This window comes from Ranitomeya imitator, chromosome 6, assembly GCF_032444005.1.
Source record: "Ranitomeya imitator isolate aRanImi1 chromosome 6, aRanImi1.pri, whole genome shotgun sequence".
Classification (NCBI taxonomy): domain Eukaryota; kingdom Metazoa; phylum Chordata; class Amphibia; order Anura; family Dendrobatidae; genus Ranitomeya; species Ranitomeya imitator.
In genome coordinates this window covers 537,560,371-537,583,838 of record NC_091287.1, presented here as the reverse complement: position 1 = coordinate 537,583,838, position 23,468 = coordinate 537,560,371, and the positions used below count along the sequence as shown (strand labels likewise).

The 23,468-nt window shown below is 44.1% G+C and overlaps 1 protein-coding gene across 2 annotated transcripts in view; it reads left to right on the top strand.

The window, feature by feature from the left end:
• OC90 (otoconin 90) overlaps positions 1 to 23,468 on the top strand; it is a 255,001-nt gene that overhangs the window by 199,188 nt on the left and 32,345 nt on the right. For both annotated transcript variants that reach the window (XM_069731932.1, XM_069731933.1), the window contains 2 exons: positions 3,685 to 3,756; positions 15,627 to 15,671. In XM_069731932.1, coding sequence (XP_069588033.1) covers positions 3,685 to 3,756; positions 15,627 to 15,671 — 117 coding nt within the window. The remainder of the gene's footprint in view (positions 1 to 3,684; positions 3,757 to 15,626; positions 15,672 to 23,468) is intronic.

Below are 23,468 nucleotides of genomic sequence, written 5' to 3'. Positions count from 1 at the left end.
GCTCCTTGAGGGGTAAAGAGACATCGAGTGAACACTGAAGGTTATGAATAAGAAGGACAAGGACAATGGTACGTCCATCAATGCTGATTGCTTAAGAGGCTGGACATTGAAGTTGTGAAGGAAACCCGGTTCCTCCCACGTCACCAATCCATGACGTCACTACACAGGCACAGCTCTCCGGCGCCCCCTTTGTCTCTCAGGTCAATAAGGAACTGCACCTAGAACAAATGGCCACCGGGGAGACTGTCCTGTTACCCACGCTGGGTATTCTAAGATTCGCAATCAGAATAAAAGGATCAGCCCAAAATTAATTCATGATTTTATTGCCTTAAGGGCGCACTAGGTAATTACAAGAAATATACAGTAAAAATATATCAAGACTCAAGAGTTACAGTCAGAGTAAAATATAACAATAATAGTACAAGGCTTAAAGGTATAAAGCTGGAAGTAAATTTACCAGGTTGAAGGTCACTTGTGGAGGCCAGGGAGCTCTGCATTCCACAGGTAAAAGACTTAGTTGCCGGGCAGCCCCCCCAAAAGTATGTGCTTGCTCCCCTCTGGCTGGCATATGCCCTCTTCCTTATTTCATCATCATCATCTTTTTCGGTTGTGTCACACTCTCCAAGTGTCCTCAGCTCTTAAACCTTCTGTGTCCCTCCCCCCTGTATCTGGGTGGCCTAGCAATCTCCACCCCTCAGCTTCCCTGCAAAAACTGTTCCCAATATGTACTAAATGGAATGACTTCTCTCAGGATGATCGGATCGTACACGGGCAGTATCAGCTCATGTGGTTTGTTCTGCCGGTTGTACAGGGATCAAACCTGGACCCATTCGGTCGCTGTGGGAGGCTGATCTCTATATCTCAGGTTCCAGAACTCTCACTTGCCCGGGAGTTGCACTGTCAGATGCGCAATTCCTTCAGGGCAATGAGGATATTTTTTATGAGCCTGTACCTCGGACGATGCATCCATAATTCATGATAGACTCGTCCTCTTGTAGCCACCTGACATGCATGCTTTAATTGAGCCCCCAGGCACCTCCATGCCCCCTGCTGGTGTGGCTTCCTCACTCAAGCTTTGAAGTGCTATGTGCCTGCTACACTGGCCTAGTCCAGTACCATACTAAAAGGTCTTCATTCAGGTAGGGGAAAAGGTGGGGTCCAGGAGTGCAAATCCCTGCAGGTGTGTGACCAGGTGAATTCTGATATGGGACAAAATGGAGTCACGCCAATTTCTGTTAGTATACCCGTATCCAAGATGGCGGCTGCTCCCTCATCACAGAAGTTGACTAAGAAGAAAAATTAGGGTACATTCATCAGTCATTGTTTTTTAAGAAGTCTGAAGACCCATCTAGTGTGAACAATGAGGGTGGTAAAGTATATATGTGAGGGTATGTCCGTCTATGCTGGCAATTTTAGAGACCAGAAGAACCATCTAGTCAACATTGAGGGCAAGGAAGGAGAAAGTAGAATGTACGTTCCTCAATGCCTAGTCATTGGATGGTCTGAAAAATCTTTGAGTGAACATTGAGTTATATGAAGAGGTAAAAAATGGAGGCGGGTGAGAAGAAAAACGAGGGTACATCCATCAATACTCGTACATCGATCAATACTCATTCCTTGAAAAGTCTTGAGACCCTTCTAGTGAACAATGAGAGTGGGAAAGTATACGTAGAGGTTCACTCATTCATTGGTGGTCTAAAGAAGCTTTGAGTGAACATTTAGGATGAGAAAGGTAAAGTTTAGTGTATGCTCATCAATACCTATGCTTTGAGTGTTCTGAAGAAACTCTGAGTGAACATTGAAGGTAGGTTAAGAGAAGGATAAGGTATGCCCATCAATGTCCTTTCCTTTAGAGGTCAGAATAACCATCTAGTTGACACAGAGGCAGAGCAAGTGTCCATGTTTATCAGTATCTATTCCTTGAGATGTCTGAAGACCCTTCTAGTGATTATTGACGGTGGAGAAAGAAGGATGAAGCACATGTCCATCAATACCTATTACTGGAGAGTTCGTAGGACCCATCTGGTCAACATTAAGGTCTATCAAATCTGTCCATTTGAAAAACATATTCAAATGACAATGGTCTGAATGGATTGGCATTATAGCAGTGCCAAAGGTAAAAGGGGGACCATCGACCCTAAACTTGTCACCAAACTACTTAAAATTTAAATGCAGAGCCTACGAAAAATGCAATTGACAATTTCCCGATAAGTTATCCAAATCAAGTGTATCCTAGCTAAAAAAAGGGCCAAAGACCAGGAGGCACCAAAACACTCAGTCTACTACAGCCTACTGCTATGAGGGCAAGAGTCCTTAAAGGAAACCTGTATTGACCCCAATTTCTATTAACATGCAGTTATAGGGTTATTCTGCAGAATATTAGCATTGGGAAGGTGTTGGGGCTCCTTACCGAGAGTACGGCTACCGAGAGAACAAACTTTATTATTCTGCCCGGAAGCCGCCAGCTTTCAGTCATAGAGGCGTGCCTGGAGTTGGTTCAACTTATCACACTCAACTTTGATGTGGTCATAAATCAACTAGGAGGAGCTAAGAAAAAGACAAATAATAGAGTTACAAGCTATCCCATAAGATTGTCAAACTGAGTTCACTGATGGATTCTCATTCTTCACTTATTCTGCAGCCAGCAAAAGAAGCTACAACACAGAGGCTGTAGAAGACAAACAGCGCTAGATTTTTATTTAAATTCAATTGCTAAAATTATATTTAACCTGATACATATGCATTTATTTAAAACAATAAATGAATAAAAATTGTTCAGAAAAGGCTATAAATAATTTTTGCAATTGAGTTTCTGTAAAAATGTTGCACCATTTGCCTTGTATAGCCTTTGTGTTGCACTTTCTATTGCAGGCTGTAGAACGAGTTGACTGAGAATACATTAGTGAGCTCGTTCTGGGAGATCTTTGTTTTTTTCTGATCTCCTCTCAGCTGATTTCTTACCAAAATAACAGCTTTCATGTTTTAAAAAAATCAGCTGAGAAAATGATCAGAAGAAGGCAGATAAGGGTATGTGTTTTGAGGAGTTTTAGATAAGAAATTGAGCGGAAACTTTCCAAATCCTAATTTAAAAAAAAAAAAAAAACTTCTCAAAAACTTAAGAGTTTCCACTTAGTTTCCATTACAAAAACTCAGCAGTGTCAGTGTGCACATTCCCCTCAGAGCCAAAAATTCTCCCGCCAGAACCAGCTTAATGACAGATTCTCAGTTAACTTTCTTCAGTTAATTCTGCAATCAGCAATAGAAAGTGCAAAAGAAGGTCAATAAAAGGTGCACATTTTTTATAAAAACCCAAATTGCAAAAAAAAATTGCATCCAAAAAACATGCATTTATGTATAACAAAAAAAACCTTTTATTTATTTACTTTTTATGTCATTAATTAAGTTTAACATGGAAAACACTTCTTCATATATTTTATCATTTCTTTGAGGCAACTTCAATACCTGAAAGTGAGTTTTTTTTTTACTAAGTTTTTACTCTCAGGTTATGTACACACAGTGTTTTAGGCATGAATTCCGCAACAAAATCTACACGCTTAAAATGATGGGAGCGGCAAATTTACATAACATTAATTCTTACAATTAAAAAGTAATAAGATTTGTCTTTTTCCATTTGAGCATGAACAATAAATGATGACAAGTTTAAATAATTTTCATAATCTACAGGAGAAATGAACTCTCCGCAAAATGATGTGACGGCCCAGCCATCTGCAGAGGAGGTGACCGCTGACCCTCCCAGTGAGTAATATCCAGGGTCACCAATGAGCTGCTCTCCCAGAAAATAAATTACATATAACTACACACTATTGAAACCTATTCACCGTGTTCTTTGCACTTTTGAAGGATATTTAAAATATAACTTTTAATTATAATTTAGAAAATACAATGCAAGAAAAGCTAATAATACAAAAGACAAACACCAACTGTGGTAATAAAAGACTCGGGGACCCAGTTAAGTTCCTATTCAGACTCTAACTCATCCCCTACCTTACAGCGGAGGTTGGCACCCTAAACCTGTGCAGATGGTGCACCCACTCGTCAGCGGCTGTCCCTTCTAGCCCTGTTAATCGCTATCAGAGGGGGGGAACAGAGTTAAAATATAAAGTGCTAATGCCATGATTAGAAACCAACAGATAATCAGTTTACCATATGACACTTCAATAGGGAAGGAGTGATAGAGGGTATCAGACCGGCAATGAAATCAAACAGGTACAAGGTCAGGATACTTTTCCTCAAAATTGGAGAGTATTGAAATATTGAAAATAATCATCTGCAGAGCTTTACATAAAACCTCTTGTCTGACCCTATTCACATTCTCATTCCCATTCATTCATAGCCCTCTAGTGTCCAAATGGTCTGAGACCATCTTTGAGGGCATATACCCTCTAGTGTCCAAAAGGTCTAAGACCATCTTTGAGGGCACATACCCTCTAGTGTCCAAAAGGTCTGAGACCATCTTTGAGGGCACATGCCCTCTAGTGTCCAAATGGTCTGAGACCATCTTTGAGGGCACATACCCTTTAGTGTCCAAAAGGTCTGAGACCATCTTTGAGGGCACATACCCTCTAGTGTCCAAAAGGTCTGAGACCATCTTTGAGGGCACATGCCCTCTAGTGTCCAAATGGTCTGAGACCATCTTTGAGGGCACATATCCTTTAGTGTCCAAAAGGTCTGAGACCATCTTTGAGGGCATATACCCTCTAGTGTCCAAAAGGTCTGAGACCATATTTGAGGGCACATACCCTCTAGTGTTCAAAGGATCTGAGACAATCTCTGAGAGCACATACCCTCTAGTATCCAAAGGGGCCTCATCAAATGTCAGTAAGCTCAGTATTAGGCATTATGCTCTATTCATATTACCTGATTCATCACTCCTGATGAAACTTTGAAAAGGGGAAACGTGTTGAGTTTTTATCATGATATTGAGCTTTGAATGTATCTCTGGTGTATGATGGAAGTTTTCAGAAAAGCAAATGAGCCTGCCCCTGAACTTTGGCATGGGATAAGCTTTGTATTTGTTATTTTTTTCTGGCCAGGCCACGGGCCTTATCTAAGGTTCTACATATGAATAATAGCGCTGTTCTTATATTCTGAGAGCACAGCTGTCTGACCCATTTCATGTATTTTCTGATCCGATTGGTGGTCTGATGCTCCTTATCACTGCTTTCCCATAGAAGTATCATATGTATATAGGCTATCTGATACGGCTAATTAGGTTGGCACTAGCACTTTATCATAGCTCTGTTCCCTCCCTTTGTTAAGGCCCAATAGGACCAGAAGAGAGATCTGCTCAGGTCTAGGGTGCCAACCTCCGCAGCAAGGTAGGGAAAAGGATGAGAATGTGAATAGGGTCAGACAAGAGGTTTTATGTAAAGCTCTGCAGATGATTATTTTCAATATTGTCCTATTTTGGAGCAAAGTATCCTGACCTTCTACCTGTTTAATTTCATTGATGGTCTGATACTTATATCACTCCTTCCCTATTGAAGCGTCATATGATAAACTGATTATCTGTTGGTTTCGAATGATGGCATAAGCACTTTATATTTTAACTCTTTTCCCTCCCCCTGGTAGGGATTAATAGGGCTAGGAGAGATAGCGGCCGACGAGTGGGTGCACCATCTGCACCAGTTTAGCGTGCCAACCTCCGCTGTAACTAGGGGAAGAGTTAGACTGTGAATAGGGACTTAACTGTGTCCCTAAGTCTTTTATTACCACAGTTGGTGTTTGTCTTTTGTATTATCTTTTCTTGCATTGTATTTTCTAAATTATGATTAAAAGTTATATCTTAATATCCTTCAAAAGCACAAGAGAGCATGTGCCTATAGGTGGCGCTGTGGGGTATGGCACCAGCTACTCGTGGTGACAGTCATATTATAATTCCTGCAGCGGAAGTTGATGTAATAATCGTCTCCATTATATTCAGTCGCTGTACTGCTGTGTAGTAATTTTGAGTTTCAGGATGCGACAATGTAATTTCAGTGCTGGAAATATCTCAAGATATAGAGAAAGACAAAAGAACAGGAAAATGGCAAAGTCGGAGACATTAGAAGTTTTGGTATTTTTGGACAACCAACTTAATTTTAGGTCTGATTCATTTTGGGGTCTGGTCTAGGGTCTAAACTTATTTTACTGTCTGACCTAGTGTCTGATAAACTTGGATGGGGTTTTAGTTAATGTTGGAGCTTACTCTTAGGTCTAAATATTTCTTTTTGGCTTGATCCAGGGTCTAAATTTATTTTGGGATATAATCTGGAGTCTAATTTATTAAGGGTAATATCTGGTGTCTTATTACATTTTGGATCAGAATTGATTTTTTAAGTCTTATCAGGGGGTCTAAATTTAATTGATTTAGGAGTCCAGTCTAAGATTTAAATTTTTTGGTTTCTTGTCTGGAGTCTTAATTCTGATATCCAAGTTACTGATGTGGGGTCTTTTAAATGTTGGAGTTTTAATAATGTAGGGGTCTCCTCTAAAGTCTGATTAATTTTAGATTCTGATCTGAGGTAGGTCACTCAGCATAGACGCTGATGTTGGGACCGGCTGTGCGTCTCCTGACCACACAGATCAATAAATTACTTGGGGACTTGACTTGAGTTTGGTGTAGGAGAGTGCGGCCGGTTTAAACTTTTCCGTCTATACTCGGACCATGAATGCTGAACGTGTGAAGCCAGCTGATACAAAGAGCTGCAAATGTTTGATATGGAGTCCTGCCTTTACTATTTGCACCCACGCACCAAAACATTTTTGTTAATCGAGGTGAGGATCAAGATGGGGGAAAGAGCCACGTACAAAGCAGAAAATATTAGCAAATGTGTAATACTGCACACCATTTAATACATATGGTAAGGGGGCACCACGGACAATTAGTACTAAACTGGGATCCAACCCTGACCTGAGTACACAAGCATATAAGGAAGAAAGAAAAAGCACAGGCCATAAACGGGGATCACCAGACAGCAAGGAAATGTGCAAAACACAGCTTTTATTATGGTATAACACAGGACAAAAAACATTTAAAAACATCTAAAAACCATAGAAAAACAGTAGCCTAAAATAAGGCATGTGCCTGTATACAAATACAGAGGGAACAAAAGGGTACGAAAGGGTATAAATACTCCTCAGACTCCTATATGGACAGCATATAACCTGATACACATATCACATATAAGGACACAAATGAATCAAATGAATAACATATAGAACATAGGAGACATGAGGTAAATAGGTATGGATAGTAAAAACCACTCTGGAAAATACCGGTTGTAAAACCTGAACTGCTAGGAACCAAAAATATGGTATCACAAATAATAGCGTACAGATATAATGAGGCACGTGTCTAAATACCCCTAATCCTTAGATAAATGCGGCATACCACATGGACCAAAACACACTTACTTTCCTGAGTGGTATATAACAAGGCAAGCTCTAAGTCCTAATCCTGTACAATACCAAGACAGGCACATAGTGTGGTGCTCAAAAAAGCAAAATACCTAAGCACCCCATGTGCGTACCAAAGTTCCCCCAGAGTGTAGCGGGCATAGTAGCCCAATGTAAATAACAGGCACAAAGACAAGCGAGTACCCTACGCGTGTCGCCACGACGGTGGCTTCATCAGGGGTATAGTTTTCGCTCCCTCAGCCCGTGTATAAATACCTTAAAGTTGTAATGAATAAACCAGCTCAGCTGTGTTCGCTCTCCTGAGCAGAGCGGAGGGCAATCAGACCAGAGGAGTATAATGATCTCTACTGCGCACGCGTCGATGTGCTAAGGCCGGAACCGCCCGGTGCCTAGCAACAGAATGTACACAATGCGCCCGCATAAGCAAAAACACAGCTTCTGCGATGGCGTCTTCTTCATATTCACTACAGCGGCGCTAGCGCCGAGAGTAGTGTTCTCTACTGCGCATGCGTCAGAGTGCTGGGGCCGGAACCGCTCGGTACCTAGCAACGGGGTATAAACAATGCGCCCGCATAAGCATAAACACAGCTTCTGCACTGGCGTCTTATACATGATCGCTACAACGGCGCTAGCACTGACATCACTGAGCCCGGAAGTGACCAATATTCGGTCACAAACACAAAGCATCAGTAGCAGGGCAAACAAAGCCCAATGCGCAGGCGCCGAAATCCCCGCTCCTGAAAAAGACCAATATGGGGTCACAGGCTCCGAGCACCAACAGCAGAGAGACAGAGCTCGATGCGCAGGCGCCAGACTGGTAAAGCCGGCTCCTAGTAACGGAGCACTGTTATGAAAGGCAATTCAGTATCACAATGGACATGGAGGTCAGAGCACATACAGTGATCTGACAATAACCCAAAATAATAGAACGAGCTCTGAGACGTGGGAACTCTGCAGACCGCAATCCCTAATCCTCTCCAAACACAACTAGAGGCAGCCGTGGATTGCGCCTAATGCTCCCTATGCAACTCGGCACAGCCTGAGAAACTAACTAGCCTGAAGATAGAAAAAATAAGCCTACCTTGCCTCAGAGAAATACCCCAAAGGAAAAGGCAGCCCCCCACATATAATGACTGTGAGTAAGATGAAAAGACAAACGTAGGGATGAAATAGATTCAGCAAAGTGAGGCCCGATATTCTAGACAGAACGAGGATAGGAAAGATAACTTTGCGGTCTACACAAAACCCTAAAGAAAACCACGCAAAGGGGCAAAAAGACCCTCCGTACCGAACTAACGGCACGGAGGTACACCCTTTGCGTCCCAGAGCTTCCAGCAAAACAAATAGACCAGCTGGACAGAAAAAATAGCAACAAATAGCAAAGAAGCACTTAGCTATGCAGAGCAGCAGGCCACAGGAATGATCCAGAGAAACACAAGTCCAACACTGGAACATTGACAGGAAGCATGAATCAAAGCATTAGGTGGGGTTAAGTAGAGAAGCACCCAACGACCTCACCAGATCACCTGAGGGAGGAAACTCAGAAGCAGCAGTACCAGTTTCCTCCACAAACGGAAGCTCCCAGAGAGAATCAGCCGAAGTACCACTTGTGACCACAGGAGGGAGCTCTGCCACAGAATTCACCCCCCCTTGAGGAGGGGTCACCGAACCCTCACCAAAGCCCCCAGGCCGACCAGGATGAGCCACATGAAAGGCACGAACAAGATCGGGAGCATCGACATCAGTGGCAAAAACCCAGGAATTATCCTCCTGAGCATAACCCTTCCATTTAACCAGATACTGGAGTTTCCGTCTTGAAACACGAGAATCCAAAATCTTCTCCACAATATACTCCAATTCCCCCTCCACCAAAACCGGGGCAGGAGGGTCAACAGATGGAACCATAGGTGCCACGTATCTCCGCAACAATGACCTATGGAAGACGTTATGTATGAAAAAAGAATCTGGGAGGGTCAGACAAAAAGACACAGGATTAATAACCTCAGAAATCCTATAAGGACCAATGAAACGAGGTTTAAACTTCGGAGAGGAAACCTTCATAGGAATATGACGAGAAGATAACCAAACCAGATCCCCAACACGAAGTCGGGGACCCACACGGCGTCTGCGATTAGCGAAACGTTGAGCCTTCTCCTGGGACAAGGTCAAATTGTCCACTACATGAGTCCAAATCTGCTGCAACCTGTCCACCACAGTATCCACACCAGGACAGTCCGGAGACTCAACCTGTCCTGAAGAGAAACGAGGATGGAACCCAGAATTGCAGAAAAATGGCGAAACCAAGGTAGCCGAGCTGGCCCGATTATTAAGGGCGAACTCAGCCAAAGGCAAAAAGGACACCCAGTCATCCTGATCGGCAGAAACAATGCATCTCAGATAGGTTTCCAAGGTCTGATTGGTTCGTTCGGTCTGGCCATTAGTCTGAGGATGAAAAGCCGAGGAAAAAGACAAGTCAATGCCCATCCTACCACAAAAGGCTCGCCAAAACCTCGAAACAAACTGGGAACCTCTGTCAGAAACGATATTCTCTGGAATGCCATGCAAACGAACCACATGCTGGAAGAACAATGGCACCAAATCAGAGGAGAAAGGCAACTTGGACAAGGGTACCAGATGGACCATCTTAGAAAAGCGATCACAGACCACCCAAATGACTGACATCTTTTGAGAGACGGGAAGATCTGAAATAAAATCCATAGAGATATGTGTCCAAGGTCTCTTCGGGACCGGCAAGGGCAAAAGCAACCCACTGGCATGAGAACAGCAGGGCTTAGCCCGAGCACAAATCCCACAGGACTGCACAAAAGAACGCACATCCCGCGACAGAGATGGCCACCAAAAGGATCTAGCCACTAACTCTCTGGTACCAAAGATTCCAGGATGACCAGCCAACACCGAACAATGAACCTCAGAGATCACTTTATTTGTCCACCTATCCGGGACAAACAGTTTCTCCGCTGGACAACGATCAGGTTTATTAGCCTGAAATTTTTGCAGCACCCGCCGCAAATCAGGGGAGATGGCAGACAATTACTCCTTCCTTGAGGATACCCGCCGGCTCAGATAAACCCGGAGAGTCGGGCACAAAACTCCTAGATAGAGCATCCGCCTTCACATTTTTAGAGCCCGGAAGGTACGAAATCACAAAGTCAAAACGGGCAAAAAACAGCGACCAACGAGCCTGTCTAGGATTCAAACGCTTAGCAGACTCGAGATAAGTCAGGTTCTTATGATCAGTTAATACCACCACGCGATGCTTAGCTCCTTCAAGCCAATGACGCCACTCCTCGAATGCCCACTTCATGGCCAGCAACTCTCGGTTGCCCACATCATAATTCCGCTCAGCAGGCGAAAACTTCCTGGAAAAAAAAGCGCATGGTTTCATCACTGAACAATCAGAACCTCTCTGCGACAAAACAGCCCCTGCTCCAATCTCAGAAGCATCAACCTCGACCTGGAACGGAAGAGAAACATCAGGTTGACACAACACAGGGGCAGAAGAAAAAAGACGCTTCAACTCTTGAAAAGCTTCCACAGCAGCAGAAGACCAATTGACCAAATCAGCACCCTTCTTGGTCAAATCGGTCAATGGTTTGGCAATACTAGAAAAATTGCAGATGAAGCGACGATAAAAATTAGCAAAGCCCAGGAACTTTTGCAGACTTTTCAGAGATGTCGGCTGAGTCCAATCATGGATGGCTTGGACCTTAACAGGATCCATCTCGATAGTAGAAGGGGAAAAGATAAACCCCAAAAATGAAACCTTCTGCACACCAAAGAGACACTTTGATCCCTTCACAAACAAAGAGTTAGCACGCAGGACCTGAAAAACCGTTCTGACCTGTTTCACATGAGACTCCCAATCATCCGAGAAGATCAAAATGTCATCCAAGTACACAATCAGGAATTTATCCAGGTACTCTCGGAAGATGTCATGCATAAAGGACTGAAAAACTGATGGAGCATTGGCAAGTCCGAATGGCATCACTAGATACTCAAAATGACCCTCGGTCGTATTAAATGCAGTTTTCCATTCATCGCCTCGCCTGATTTCGCACCAGATTATACGCACCACGAAGATCAATCTTGGTGAACCAACTAGCCCCCTTAATCCGAGCAAACAAATCAGATAACAAAGGCAAGGGGTACTGAAATTTAACAGTGATCTTATTAAGAAGGCGATAATCTATACAAGGTCTCAGCGAACCATCCTTCTTGGCTACAAAAAAGAACCCTGCTCCTAATGGCGACGATGACGGGTGAATATGCCCCTTCTCCAGGGATTCCTTCACATAACTGCGCATAGCGGTGTGCTCAGGCACGGATAAATTAAACAGTCGACTTTTTGGGAATTTACCACCAGGAATCAAATTGATAGCACAATCACAATCCCTATGCGGAGGTAGGGCATCGGACTTGGGCTCATCAAATACATCCCGGTAATCAGACAAGAACTCTGGAACCTCAGAAGGGGTGGATGACGAAATTGACAAAAATGGAACATCACCATGTACCCCCTGACAACCCTAGCTGGACACCGACATGGATTTCCAATCCAATACTGGATTATGGGCTTGCAGCCATGGCAACCCCAACACGACCACATCATGCAGATTATGCAACACCAGAAAGCGAATATCCTCCTGATGTGCAGGAGCCATGCACATGGTCAGCTGGGTCCAGTATTGAGGCTTATTCTTGGCCAAAGGCGTAGCATCAATACCTCTCAATGGAATAGGACACTGCAAGGGCTCCAAGAAAAACCCACAACGTTTAGCATAATCCAAATCCATCAAATTCAGAGCAGCGCCTGAATCCACAAACGCCATGACAGAATATGATGACAAAGAGCAGATCAAGGTAACGGACAGAAGAAATTTTGACTGTACCGTACCAATGGAACCGAACCGCTTAGTGCGCTTAGGACAATCAGAGATAGCATGAGTGGAATCACCACAGTAGAAACACAGCCCATTCAGACGTCTGTGTTCTTGCCGTTCAACTCTGGTCAAAGTCCTATCGCACTGCATAGGCTCAGGTTTAAGCTCAGGTAATGCCGCCAAATGGTGCACAGATTTACGCTCACGCAAGCGTCGACCGATCTGAATAGCCAAAGACATAGACTCATTCAAACCAGCAGGCATAGGAAATCCCACCATGACATCCTTAAGGGCTTCAGTGAGACCCTTTCTGAACATAGCTGCCAGCGCAGATTCATTCCATTGAGTGAGCACTGACCAATTTCTAAATTTCTGGCAATATACCTCTATCTCATCCTGACCCTGACAAAGAGCCAGCAAATTCTTTTCTGCCTGATCCACTGAATTAGGCTCATCGTACAGCAATCCGAGCGCCAGGAAAAACGCATTGATATTACTTAATGCAGGATCTCCTGGCGCAAGAGAAAATGCCCAGTCCTGAGGGTCGCCGCGCTAAAAAGAAATAATAATCAAAACCTGTTGAACTGGATCACCAGAGGAACGAGGTTTCAAGGCCAGAAATAACTTACAATTATTTTTGAAACTCAGAAACTTAGTTCTATCTCCAAAAAACAAATCAGGAATAGGAATTCTTGGTTCTAACATAGATTTCTGATCAATAGTGTCTTGAATCTTTTGTACTCTTGCCGAGAGCTGATCCACAAATGAAGACAGACTTCTAATGTCCATCGCTACACCTGTGTACTGAACCACCCAAATGTCTAGGGGAAAAAAAAGACAAAACACAAAGCCAAGAAAAAAAAATGGTCTCAGAACTTCTTTTTTCCCTCTATTGAGAATCATTAGTACTTTGGGCTTCCTGTACTGTTATGAAAGGCAATTCAGTAACACAATGTACATAGCGATCAGAGCACATACAGTGATCTGACAATAACCCAAAATAATAGAACGAGCTCTGAGACGTGGGAACTCTGCAGACCGCAATCCCTAATCCTCTCCAAACACAACTAGAGGCAGCTGTGGATTGCGCCTAATGCTCCCTATGCAACTCGGCACAGCCTGAGAAACTAACTAGCCTGAAGATAGAAAAAATAAGCCTACCTTGCCTCAGAGAAATACCCCAAAGGAAAAGGCAGCCCCCCACATATAATGACTGTGAGTAAGATGAAAAGACAAACGTAGGGATGAAATAGATTCAGCAAAGTGAGGCCCGATATTCTAGACAGAACGAGGATAGGAAAGATAACTTTGCGGTCTACACAAAACCCTAAAGAAAACCACGCAAAGGGGCAAAAAGACCCTCCGTACCGAACTAACGGCACGGAGGTACACCCTTTGCGTCCCAGAGCTTCCAGCAAAACAAATAGACCAGATGGACAGAAAAAATAGCAACAAATAGCAAAGAAGCACTTAGCTATGCAGAGCAGCAGGCCACAGGAATGATCCAGAGAAACACAAGTCCAACACTGGAACATTGACAGGAAGCATGAATCAAAGCATTAGGTGGGGTTAAGTAGAGAAGCACCTAACGACCTCACCAGATCACCTGAGGGAGGAAACTCAGAAGCAGCAGTACCAGTTTCCTCCACAAACGGAAGGTCCCAGAGAGAATCAGCCGAAGTACCACTTGTGACCACAGGAGGGAGCTCTGCCACAGAATTCACAACAGAGCACACAAAATAACGCGCGTCATTTGTAATTTTGATTCAGTGTCCAAAGTTACAATGCTTATGCCATTTTTGTCTATTATGCACAGACAATTACTATGTGTCTATATCTAAGTTCTCTGTTGCTGGGTGTCGGTGGATTCTGGCTCGGGCCATGATATATCATATACCATTTAGTATTCTTTATTTTGTGTGCTCCGTTACTAGGAGCCGGCTTTACCAGTCTGGCGCCTGCGCATCGAGCTCTGTATCCCTGCTGTTGGTGCTCGGAGCCTGTGACCCCATATTGGTCTTTTTCAGGAGCGGGGATTTCGGCGCCTGCGCATTGGGCTTTGTTTGCCCTGCTACTGATGCTTTGTGTTTGTGACCGAATATTGGTCACTTCCGGGCTCAGTGATGTCAGTGCTAGCGCCGTTGTAGCGATCATGTATAAGACGCCAGTGCAGAAGCTGTGTTTATGCTTATGCGGGCGCATTGTTTATACCCCGTTGCTAGGTACCGAGCGGTTCCGGCCCCAGCACTCTGACGCATGCGCAGTAGAGAACACTACTCTCGGCGCTAGCGCCGCTGTAGTGAATATGAAGAAGACGCCATCGCAGAAGCTGTGTTTTTGCTTATGCGGGCGCATTGTGTACATTCTGTTGCTAGGCACCGGGCGGTTCCGGCCTTAGCACATCGACGCGTGCGCAGTAGAGATCATTATACTCCTCTGGTCTGATTGCCCTCCGCTCTGCTCAGGAGAGCGAACACAGCTGAGCTGGTTTATTCATTACAACTTTAAGGTATTTATACACGGGCTGAGGGAGCGAAAACTATACCCCTGATGAAGCCACCGTCGTGGCGACACGCGTAGGGTACTCGCTTGTCTTTGTGCCTGTTATTTACATTGGGCTACTATGCCCGCTACACTCTGGGGGAACTTTGGTACGCACATGGGGTGCTTAGGTATTTTGCTTTTTTTGAGCACCACACTATGTGCCTGTCTTGGTATTGTCCAGGATTAGGACTTAGAGCTTGCCTTGTTATATACCACTTAGGAAAGTAAGTGTGTTTTGGTCCATGTGGTATGCCGCATTTATCTAAGGATTAGGGGTATTTAGACACGTGCCTCATTATATCTGTACGCTATTATTTGTGATACCATATTTTTGGTTCCTAGCAGTTCAGGTTTTACAACCGGTATTTTCCAGAGTGGTTTTTACTATCCATACCTATTTACCTCATGTCTCCTATGTTCTATATGTTATTCATTTGATTCATTTGTGTCCTTATATGTGATATGTGTATCAGGTTATATGCTGTCCATATAGGAGTCTGAGGAGTATTTATACCCTTTCGTACCCTTTTGTTCCCTCTGTATTTGTATACAGGCACATGCCTTATTTTAGGCTACTGTTTTTCTATGGTTTTTAGATGTTTTTAAATGTTTTTTGTCCTGTGTTATACCATAATAAAAGCTGTGTTTTGCACATTTCCTTGCTGTCTGGTGATCCCCGTTTATGGCCTGTGCTTTTTCTTTCTTCCTTATAATACTGCACACCACTCATCCAATACTGACAATGTATTTCTTTCTTTTAAGGCTCAACATCTCCTCCTGGTACCGAGGCCACAAAGCCATCAGTGGGTAATTGTCTCTCTATATCTTCTCAATTAGTTGTCAAATGTCAAATGTTATTTGTGTGCAAGCCTGAGGTGTATTTTACTTGCGCTGCTGATATGACTCAAGGCAGAGGTAAAATCCAAAAAGTTTAGTATTACAGGTTTTAAAAGTCAACGCGTTTCAAAGTTCCACATGACCTCTTCATCAGGACAAAAAAAGGTAATTTGTGACTGTCCAGTCAAGTAAAGAAGTGCTCAGATGGATTAATGGCCTACTCACACATAATGATGCGAAATTGCCCCAAACATTCTGGGACAGATTTTCAAATCTGGAAACGTCCCACTGGATCCAGAACTGTAGGGTGGTATAGTTTTTTTTTACTGGCTGGTGATGTAGTTTAAGTTTCCTGGTGAGAGTTTGCCTGATTCTGTTAATCTGAATTCTGATCTTCCGCTGCCTGACTCTTGGACCGTGTTCTGACTTGTCTTTTCCTTTTGCTTTGATTCGCTATCTCCTGGTATTTTGACCCCGAATCGTGACCTGACTTTTGTGTTTGTCTTTTCTCTTGGTTTTCTATGTGCTCTCTTGGTACTGACCCCGGAAAGTCTAACTTCTCTGTCTAGCATCACATTACGTCTGATCATGCACTTTTTCTTTCCCTCACCAATGGATTGAGTTCGTGCACCCTCTGACCAGTTGACGAATTTGACCCAGATGGTTCAGGATCTGACCAGGGATCACCAGAGGCTTGAATCATCACAGTCCCACCTGCAGGGTCAGTTTATTACTCTGGATGCTTCCCAAAAACACTGTAATTATGTCTTCTGGACACGCTGACGTTCAATTGACCGCCCCAGAACCATTTGTGGCACTTCCTGAAAAGATTTGTCTGTGAGAAGGATCAGTTTAGGGTATTCAGGGAGATCTGTAAAATATTTTTTATTCTACTACCCCGGTCTTCTGGTGATAAGTCCCAGAAGGTGGTATAATGTCCCTATTGCGTGAGGGTCCTCAGACTTGGGCATTCTATTTGTTCCCACTACCCCCAAAACTGTCTTCTGTTGACACATTTTTTGATGCCTTAGGGATGATCTATGATGAACCTGACAGGGTCCAGGTCATGGAGGTGAAGATCATGATCCTGATGCAGGAGGGCAGCACCGCTGAGGTTTATAGTTCGGAGTTCCGACAATTGTCCTCTGAGGTTCTGTGGAAAGATGCTGCTCTCAGGTATCAGTTTCACTGTGGCCTTACAGATACTCTTAAAGACACTTTGGTTTTGCATACTCCACCCTGTACTTTGGGGGCAGCCATGACTCATCGTACGGATTGTATAATTCGGGAGACGTTATGAGTGACAGGTGGTTTCAGTCATTATTCTTGAGTCTGTTTCCATACCGGAGGCAGAACGAATGAAGGTTGGAGCAGCCAGCTCTTGGACTATGAAGAGGAAACGTCGGCACATATCGGACTCTGTCTCTACTGTGGTCTCGCTGGGCATTAACTTAAGGACCACTCAATTCGCCCTCAAGAAAATAAGATGTCTGGAAAAGCCCAAGTCAGTGTGATAATCAAGGAATTCACCCAGGCTTCCAGGTACCTTTTTTACTCCTCAGTTAAAGTACTGTTGAATGTGGAACTATATTTTGAGAAACTGGTTATCTGCACTTGCTTTCATTGACTGTGGGTCTGCCACAAACTTTATTGATTCTGGACTGGTTCTTAAAGTAGGATTAGAGACAGTTAGACTGGAAAGACCCATTCAGATTGTCGCTATTGACAAAACACATTTTCTCCAAAACTTTGTCCAGCTGGTAACAGTGGAATGCACACTTAGGGTGGGAACTCTTCACTCTGGCCAGATTCAATTTTTCCATCACGTTCAGGCTGGGGTCTAAGAATGTTACACAACAATGATTCAGTTTCTCCTCCAAAGTTTCCTTCCTCCATTATTCCACAGGATATACAGTAATAATTTTTATGGTGTCCTCGGAATTGCAGGCTGAGATTCATCAAGTAAAGTCATTGGCTCCTTCCTCTACTCCTGGATCTAAATTATTTGTGCCCATGTATCTAAGATTTCATCTGTGGCAAGAGTTTCATGACTCCATCTCGATTAGTCACACCGGGGTCACTCCTACCAAAAATCTATCTGTAGACTCTTTTGTTGGCCATTCATGCTTAACGATACTAAGGGTTTGTATCTGCATGTGAGATTTGAACAGGCGCTAAAGTTTTTAATAACCAGCCAGCCGGGGAATTGGCTCCATTGCCTATTCCAGAAACACTGTGGACTCATTTGTACATGGATTTTTGTTACTGATTTGCCTTCATCTAGTGAGAAAACAGTTATTTGAGGGGTAGTTGACCGATTCAGTAAACCAGCTCACTTTGTTCCGTTATTGGGGTTTCCTAATGCGGAGACACTTTCCAGGTTATTTATCAATCATTTGGTGAGATTGCATGGAATTCCTTTGAACATTGCATCCGATAGGGGGGTGCAGTTTGTCTCCAAATTCTGGAGGGCATGTTGTAAGAAACTGGGGATTGATTTGTCATTTACCTCTGCTTACCATCCTGAAACCAATGGTCAGACAGAGCACAAATCAGTTGTTGGAACAAATTCTAGGGTGTTTTGATGCGGCTCAGCAGCAGGACTGGTCCTCATTCTTACCTCTTGCCTTTAGCAATCGGGTTAACCAGTCTACTGAAACCTCACCTTTGTTTGTAATTATGGCTTTCATCCTCATTTTGGTGAATTCTCGAGGATGAGTTCTGGTTGTCCTGGAGTTGAGGTTGCTATATAGAAACTTGCGGATGTCTGGAGGGAGGTTCAGAAGAATATTGGGTGGAGCAACGTCGCCAGAAGTGTAAGGAGGATAGGAAACATTCAAGGGGCCCCATATTCAAGGTTGGTAATAAGATATGGAAGTCTGGGAATCTCCCAAATATATTAAATTGAAAGTGCCATCAGTGAAGTTGGGTCCTAAGATTATTGCTGCATATGAGATTTGGAGGTAGTTAACCAGTGGCTTTCAGATTAAAAAAAACTCCCTGCATCTTTCAAGAGTTTGTCCCTTCGGTTTTGTCTCATTCTTTTCCGCCTCCACTGGTTTCTGTCAATGACAGTTTAGAGTTTGAAGTGCAAAAGATTGTTGATTCTTGGAAAGTACGTAATTTCCTCCAGTACCTTATTCATTGGAGAGGTTACAGACTGGAGAAAAGATCCTGGGCTCCTGCTCAACGATCGCCTGGTCAGGGCCTTCCATCTCAAGTTTCTGTGAAACTTGGAGGTCAGGATTCTACTCACATGGATATAGAAAATGGAGGCCAGCTTCTTGACATTTTACCGATTTCTTTTGAAAGATTATACTCACCTGTCCTAGGCCCGACCCTTACTTGTCCTGGCACGCCTTCTTCCCTGCGTCTTTTCAACTTGCTCTCTAAAGTCTTTGTATCGTCCGTTGCTGAAGTGATCAATTGGGGTGATGCATGTCATGCCCTAACAGACAGTGGCTACAGGAAAGGTAAATATGTGAGCAGGTTGCGGGATGCAGTGATGGACAGGAGACAGAGCAAGGGTTAACGTATTTATTTTAACAGGGATGTACTCCACGCAGGAAGATAAAACAGTTCAACAGGGGTAATGTGGGTAATATGAAATAGAGGATATGCTGGGTGGGGGTAATGCAGGTTTACAATAGCAGTAAAAGTTCTTAAAGGGAACCTGTCACCCCGAAAATCGCGGGTGAGGTAAGCCCACCGGCATCAGGGGCTTATCTACAGCATTCTGTAATGCTGTAGATAAGCCCCCGATGTTACCTGAAAGAGGAGAAAAAGACGTTAGATTATACTTACCCAGGGGCGGTCCTGCTGCTGGTCAGGTCAGATGGGTGTCTCTGGTCCGCTGCGGCGCCTCCCATCTTCTTTCCATGACGTCCTCTTCTGATCTTCAGCCACGGCTCCGGCGCAGGCGTACTTTGTCTGCCCTGTTGAGGGCAGAGCAAAGTACTGCAGTGCGCAGGCACCGGGCCTCTCTGACCTTTCTGGCGCCTGCGCACTGCAGTACTTTGTTGTGACCTCAACAGGGCAGACAAAGTACGCCTGTGCCGGAGCCGTGGCTGAAGATCAGAAGAGGACGTCATGGAAAGAAGATGGGAGGCGCCGCAGCGGACCAGAGACGCCCATCTGACCAGACCAGCAGCGGGACCGCCCCTGGGTAAGTATAATCTAACGTCTTTTTCTCCTCTTTCAGGTAACATCGGGGGCTTATCTACAGCATTACAGAATGCTGTAGATAAGCCCCTGATGCCGGTGGGCTTACCTCACCCGCGATTTTCGGGGTGACAGGTTCCCTTTAAGGTGCAACTTATCCGTTCAAACGACTTCCAAATTGAAGAGTTCACAAAACAAGCGATGGCGCCAACAACGGTCAGCACGCAGTTGATCCGATGTAGTCCTGAAGACAATGGCGGTAGCGATTATTCTCTGATGCCCTCTGCGGGATCCTTAGTCGAGGTAGCTGTGGTGAGGGATAAGGCACTGACCACAGCGCTGTTGGAGCCCAACGTGGCCCGAAAAACTATGCATCGGGAGGTCAGGGTACAGTTCACAGTCACACATCATGTGCTTCTCAGGCGGTACGCGCACAGCAGTCATGGGCCCGGGGCGTCTGGCACTTTGCTTTGCTGGGGCCAACGTGAGCATAGCACGTCTTTACTCACAGTCTCTGCTGGTGACAGCGGGGATACACGGGCGCCGGCCTGCGCTGCTACGGTGCTCGGAGGATGGAGCACTCACCTCCCCCTGCTGCGTGCTGTCTGTTCCCTCCGAGTCTGCCTGTTTCCGCGCGCGCTTTATCCTCAAACAAACCCCCTGCTGCCAAGTGCAAAGGTTGGTCCGGTTCTTTAAGCTTTTCCCCGGACAACAGGGGAGACAGCCCCAACAGTTCCAGACCCGGAGCAAGGAAGGTACCCCCAGCCCAGTTCTTCTGCTTACACTTATGCAGTAATTCTATATTATTTTTTTAAGATCTTCCAGTCCTCCATTTATTATAGTTTGTGGTCTGTAGACACCTCAGAGCAAATTAAATTTCTTTTTGGGCGCTTTTGACAGAATTTTGTTTGGATTGAATCGTGAGATCTACGTATCTATCTGGTGACTTAGAACAGAGCGATGTTGCAGGTTGTGTCAGTGAGCCATGCATGTATAAGGGTCACATCTCATTATTAATGCTCCTTCAGGGGTTATAGTGTGGGTTTCACCATTATAGATGTGTGAGGGATTTAGCCCCCAGGTGGCCCCATGGCCGGATTATGTGATTATACAGAGGTGATAGCAGCTTCTCCGCCTAGCAGTGATTTCTGATCACACATCAGTCACATTACAGCTGCACAGTTGCTTCCATGTCTCATAAAGCCGGAGTTCATAAAATTGATGACATCCCAAGTAATGGCTGCTGTGAGTTGGATGTGACTTCTCACTCATCGTAATAAATCAGGCAAAATGCCTCTGAAAGAAAAGTAATATTCGGCGACACAAGGCACTGAGCAGGCAGAGGTGTTTCTAGCGCCTGCTGGTATTTTTAGGCTATTTTTATCCTTCACTACCTCAACTAATAGGTAGATGCATGAATGGTGTCAGATTGAAGAGAGAAAATAGATCCTTATATTTACACAGAGATAAGAAGGAAGAGAGAGAAGATAGAAGGGAAGGAGAGGAGGAAGAAATAGAAGGACAGAGAGAAGGAAGAAAGGAGGATCAGAGAGAGGGGATAAAAACAGAGGGAGAGAAAGTGGAGAAGGTAAAGGAAAAAAGAGTAGACAGAAGAAACCAGAGGTGAAGAGAGGAGGAGGAGAAGGAAAAGAGGAGAGGAGCAGGGAGTAAGCAAGGAAAGAACAGATAGAGGAGGAAGGTAGAGGGGAAAGAAGAGGAGGAAGAGGAAAATGGCATGGTGAGAAGATGGAAGGAAGTGAATGAAGGTAAAATAGGAGGCAGAAAGACAATGAGAGGGAAGAGTGAAAAGGAAGAAAAGAAGGAAGAAAGAGTACGAAGAAGCAAGTGAAAAAAATCAAGAAGAGAGCTTAGTGGTTCATGTATCGGTGGTTATGTGGCCCGTATGACCACCAACGGGATAGTACGTCATCACTGATCAGCCACGCTCACGGGGGGAGTGCGGCTGATTGGGGCCGGGTGTCAGCTTTCGCAGCTGACATCCGGCACTATGTGCCAGGAGCGGTCACAGACCGCTACTGGTACATTAACCCCCGGCACACTGCAATCAAAGATGATTGCAGTGTTCCGGCGGTATAGGGAAGCATCGCGCAGGGAGGGGGCTCCCTGCGTGCTTCCCTGAGACCCTCGGAGCAACGTGATGTGATCGCGTTGCTCCGAGGGTCTCTTACCTCCTCCTCCCTGCAGGCCCGGATCCAAAATTGCCACCGGGGGCCTTCCAGGTCCTGCAGGGAAGTGGCTTCCAAGCGCCTGCTAAGAGCAGGCGCCGGGAAGCCTCCCTGCACTGCCTGTCAGATCGCTGATCTGACACAGTGCACAGCAAAGTGTCAGATCAGCAATCTGACCCTATATAGTTATGTCCCCCCTGGGACAAAGTAAAAAAAATAAATAAATTTACAAAAAGAAAAAAAATCCTAAATAAAGAATAAAAAAATATTGTTCCAATAAATAAATTTCTTTATCTAAATAATAATAAAAGAACAATAAAAGTACACATATTTAGTATCGCCGCGTCCGTAACAACCCGTCCTATAAAACTGTCCCCCTAGTTAACCCCTTCAGTGATCACCGTAAAAAAAAAAAGAGGCAAAAAAACGACTCTTTATTATCATACTGCCAAACAAAAAGTGGAATAACACGCGATCAAAAAGACGGATATAAATAACCATGGTACTGCTGAAAAGTCATCTTATTCCGCAAAAAACGTGCCACCATACAGCGTCATCAACGAAAAAATAAAAAAGTTATAGTCCTCAGAATAAAGCGATGCAAAATAATTATTTTACATATAAAATAGTTTTTATCGTATAAAAGCGCCAAAACATAAAAAAAGATATAAATGAGGTATCGGTATAATCGTACTGACCCGAAGAATAAAACTGCTTTATCAATTTTACCAAACCTGGAACGGTATAAGCACCCCCCCAAAAGAAATTCATAAATAGCTGGTTTTTGTTCATTCTACCTCACAAAAATCTGAATAAAAAGTGATCAAAAAATGTCACGTGCCCGAAAATGGCAACAATAAAAACGTCAACTCGTCCTGCAAAAAACAAGACATCACATGACTCTGTGAACCAAAATATGGAAAAATTATAGCTCTCAAAATATGGAGATGCAAAAACTATTTTTTTTTTAAATAATAAGCGTCTTTTAGTGTGTGACGGCTGCCAATCATAAAAATCTGCCAAAAAAATGCTATAAAAGTAAATAAAACCCCCCTTCATCACCCCCATAGTTAGGGAAAAATAATAAAATTTTAAAAAAATGTATTTATTTCCATTTTCCCATTAGGGTTACGGTTAGGGTTGGGGTTGGGGCTAAAGTTAGGGTTAGGGTTGGGGCTAAAATTAGGGTTGGGGTTAGGGCTAAAGTTAGGGTTAGGGTTGAGGCTAAAGTTAGGGTTAGGGCCGGGGCTAAAGTTAGGGTTAGGGTTGGGGCTAAAGTTAGGGTTAGGGTTGGGGCTAAAGTTAGGGTTAGGGTTGGGGCTAAAGTTAGGGTTAGTGTTGGGGCTAAAGTTAGGGTTAGTGTTGGGGCTTAAGTTAGGGTTGGGGTTAGGGTTGGGCTAAAGTTAGGGTTAGGGCTAAA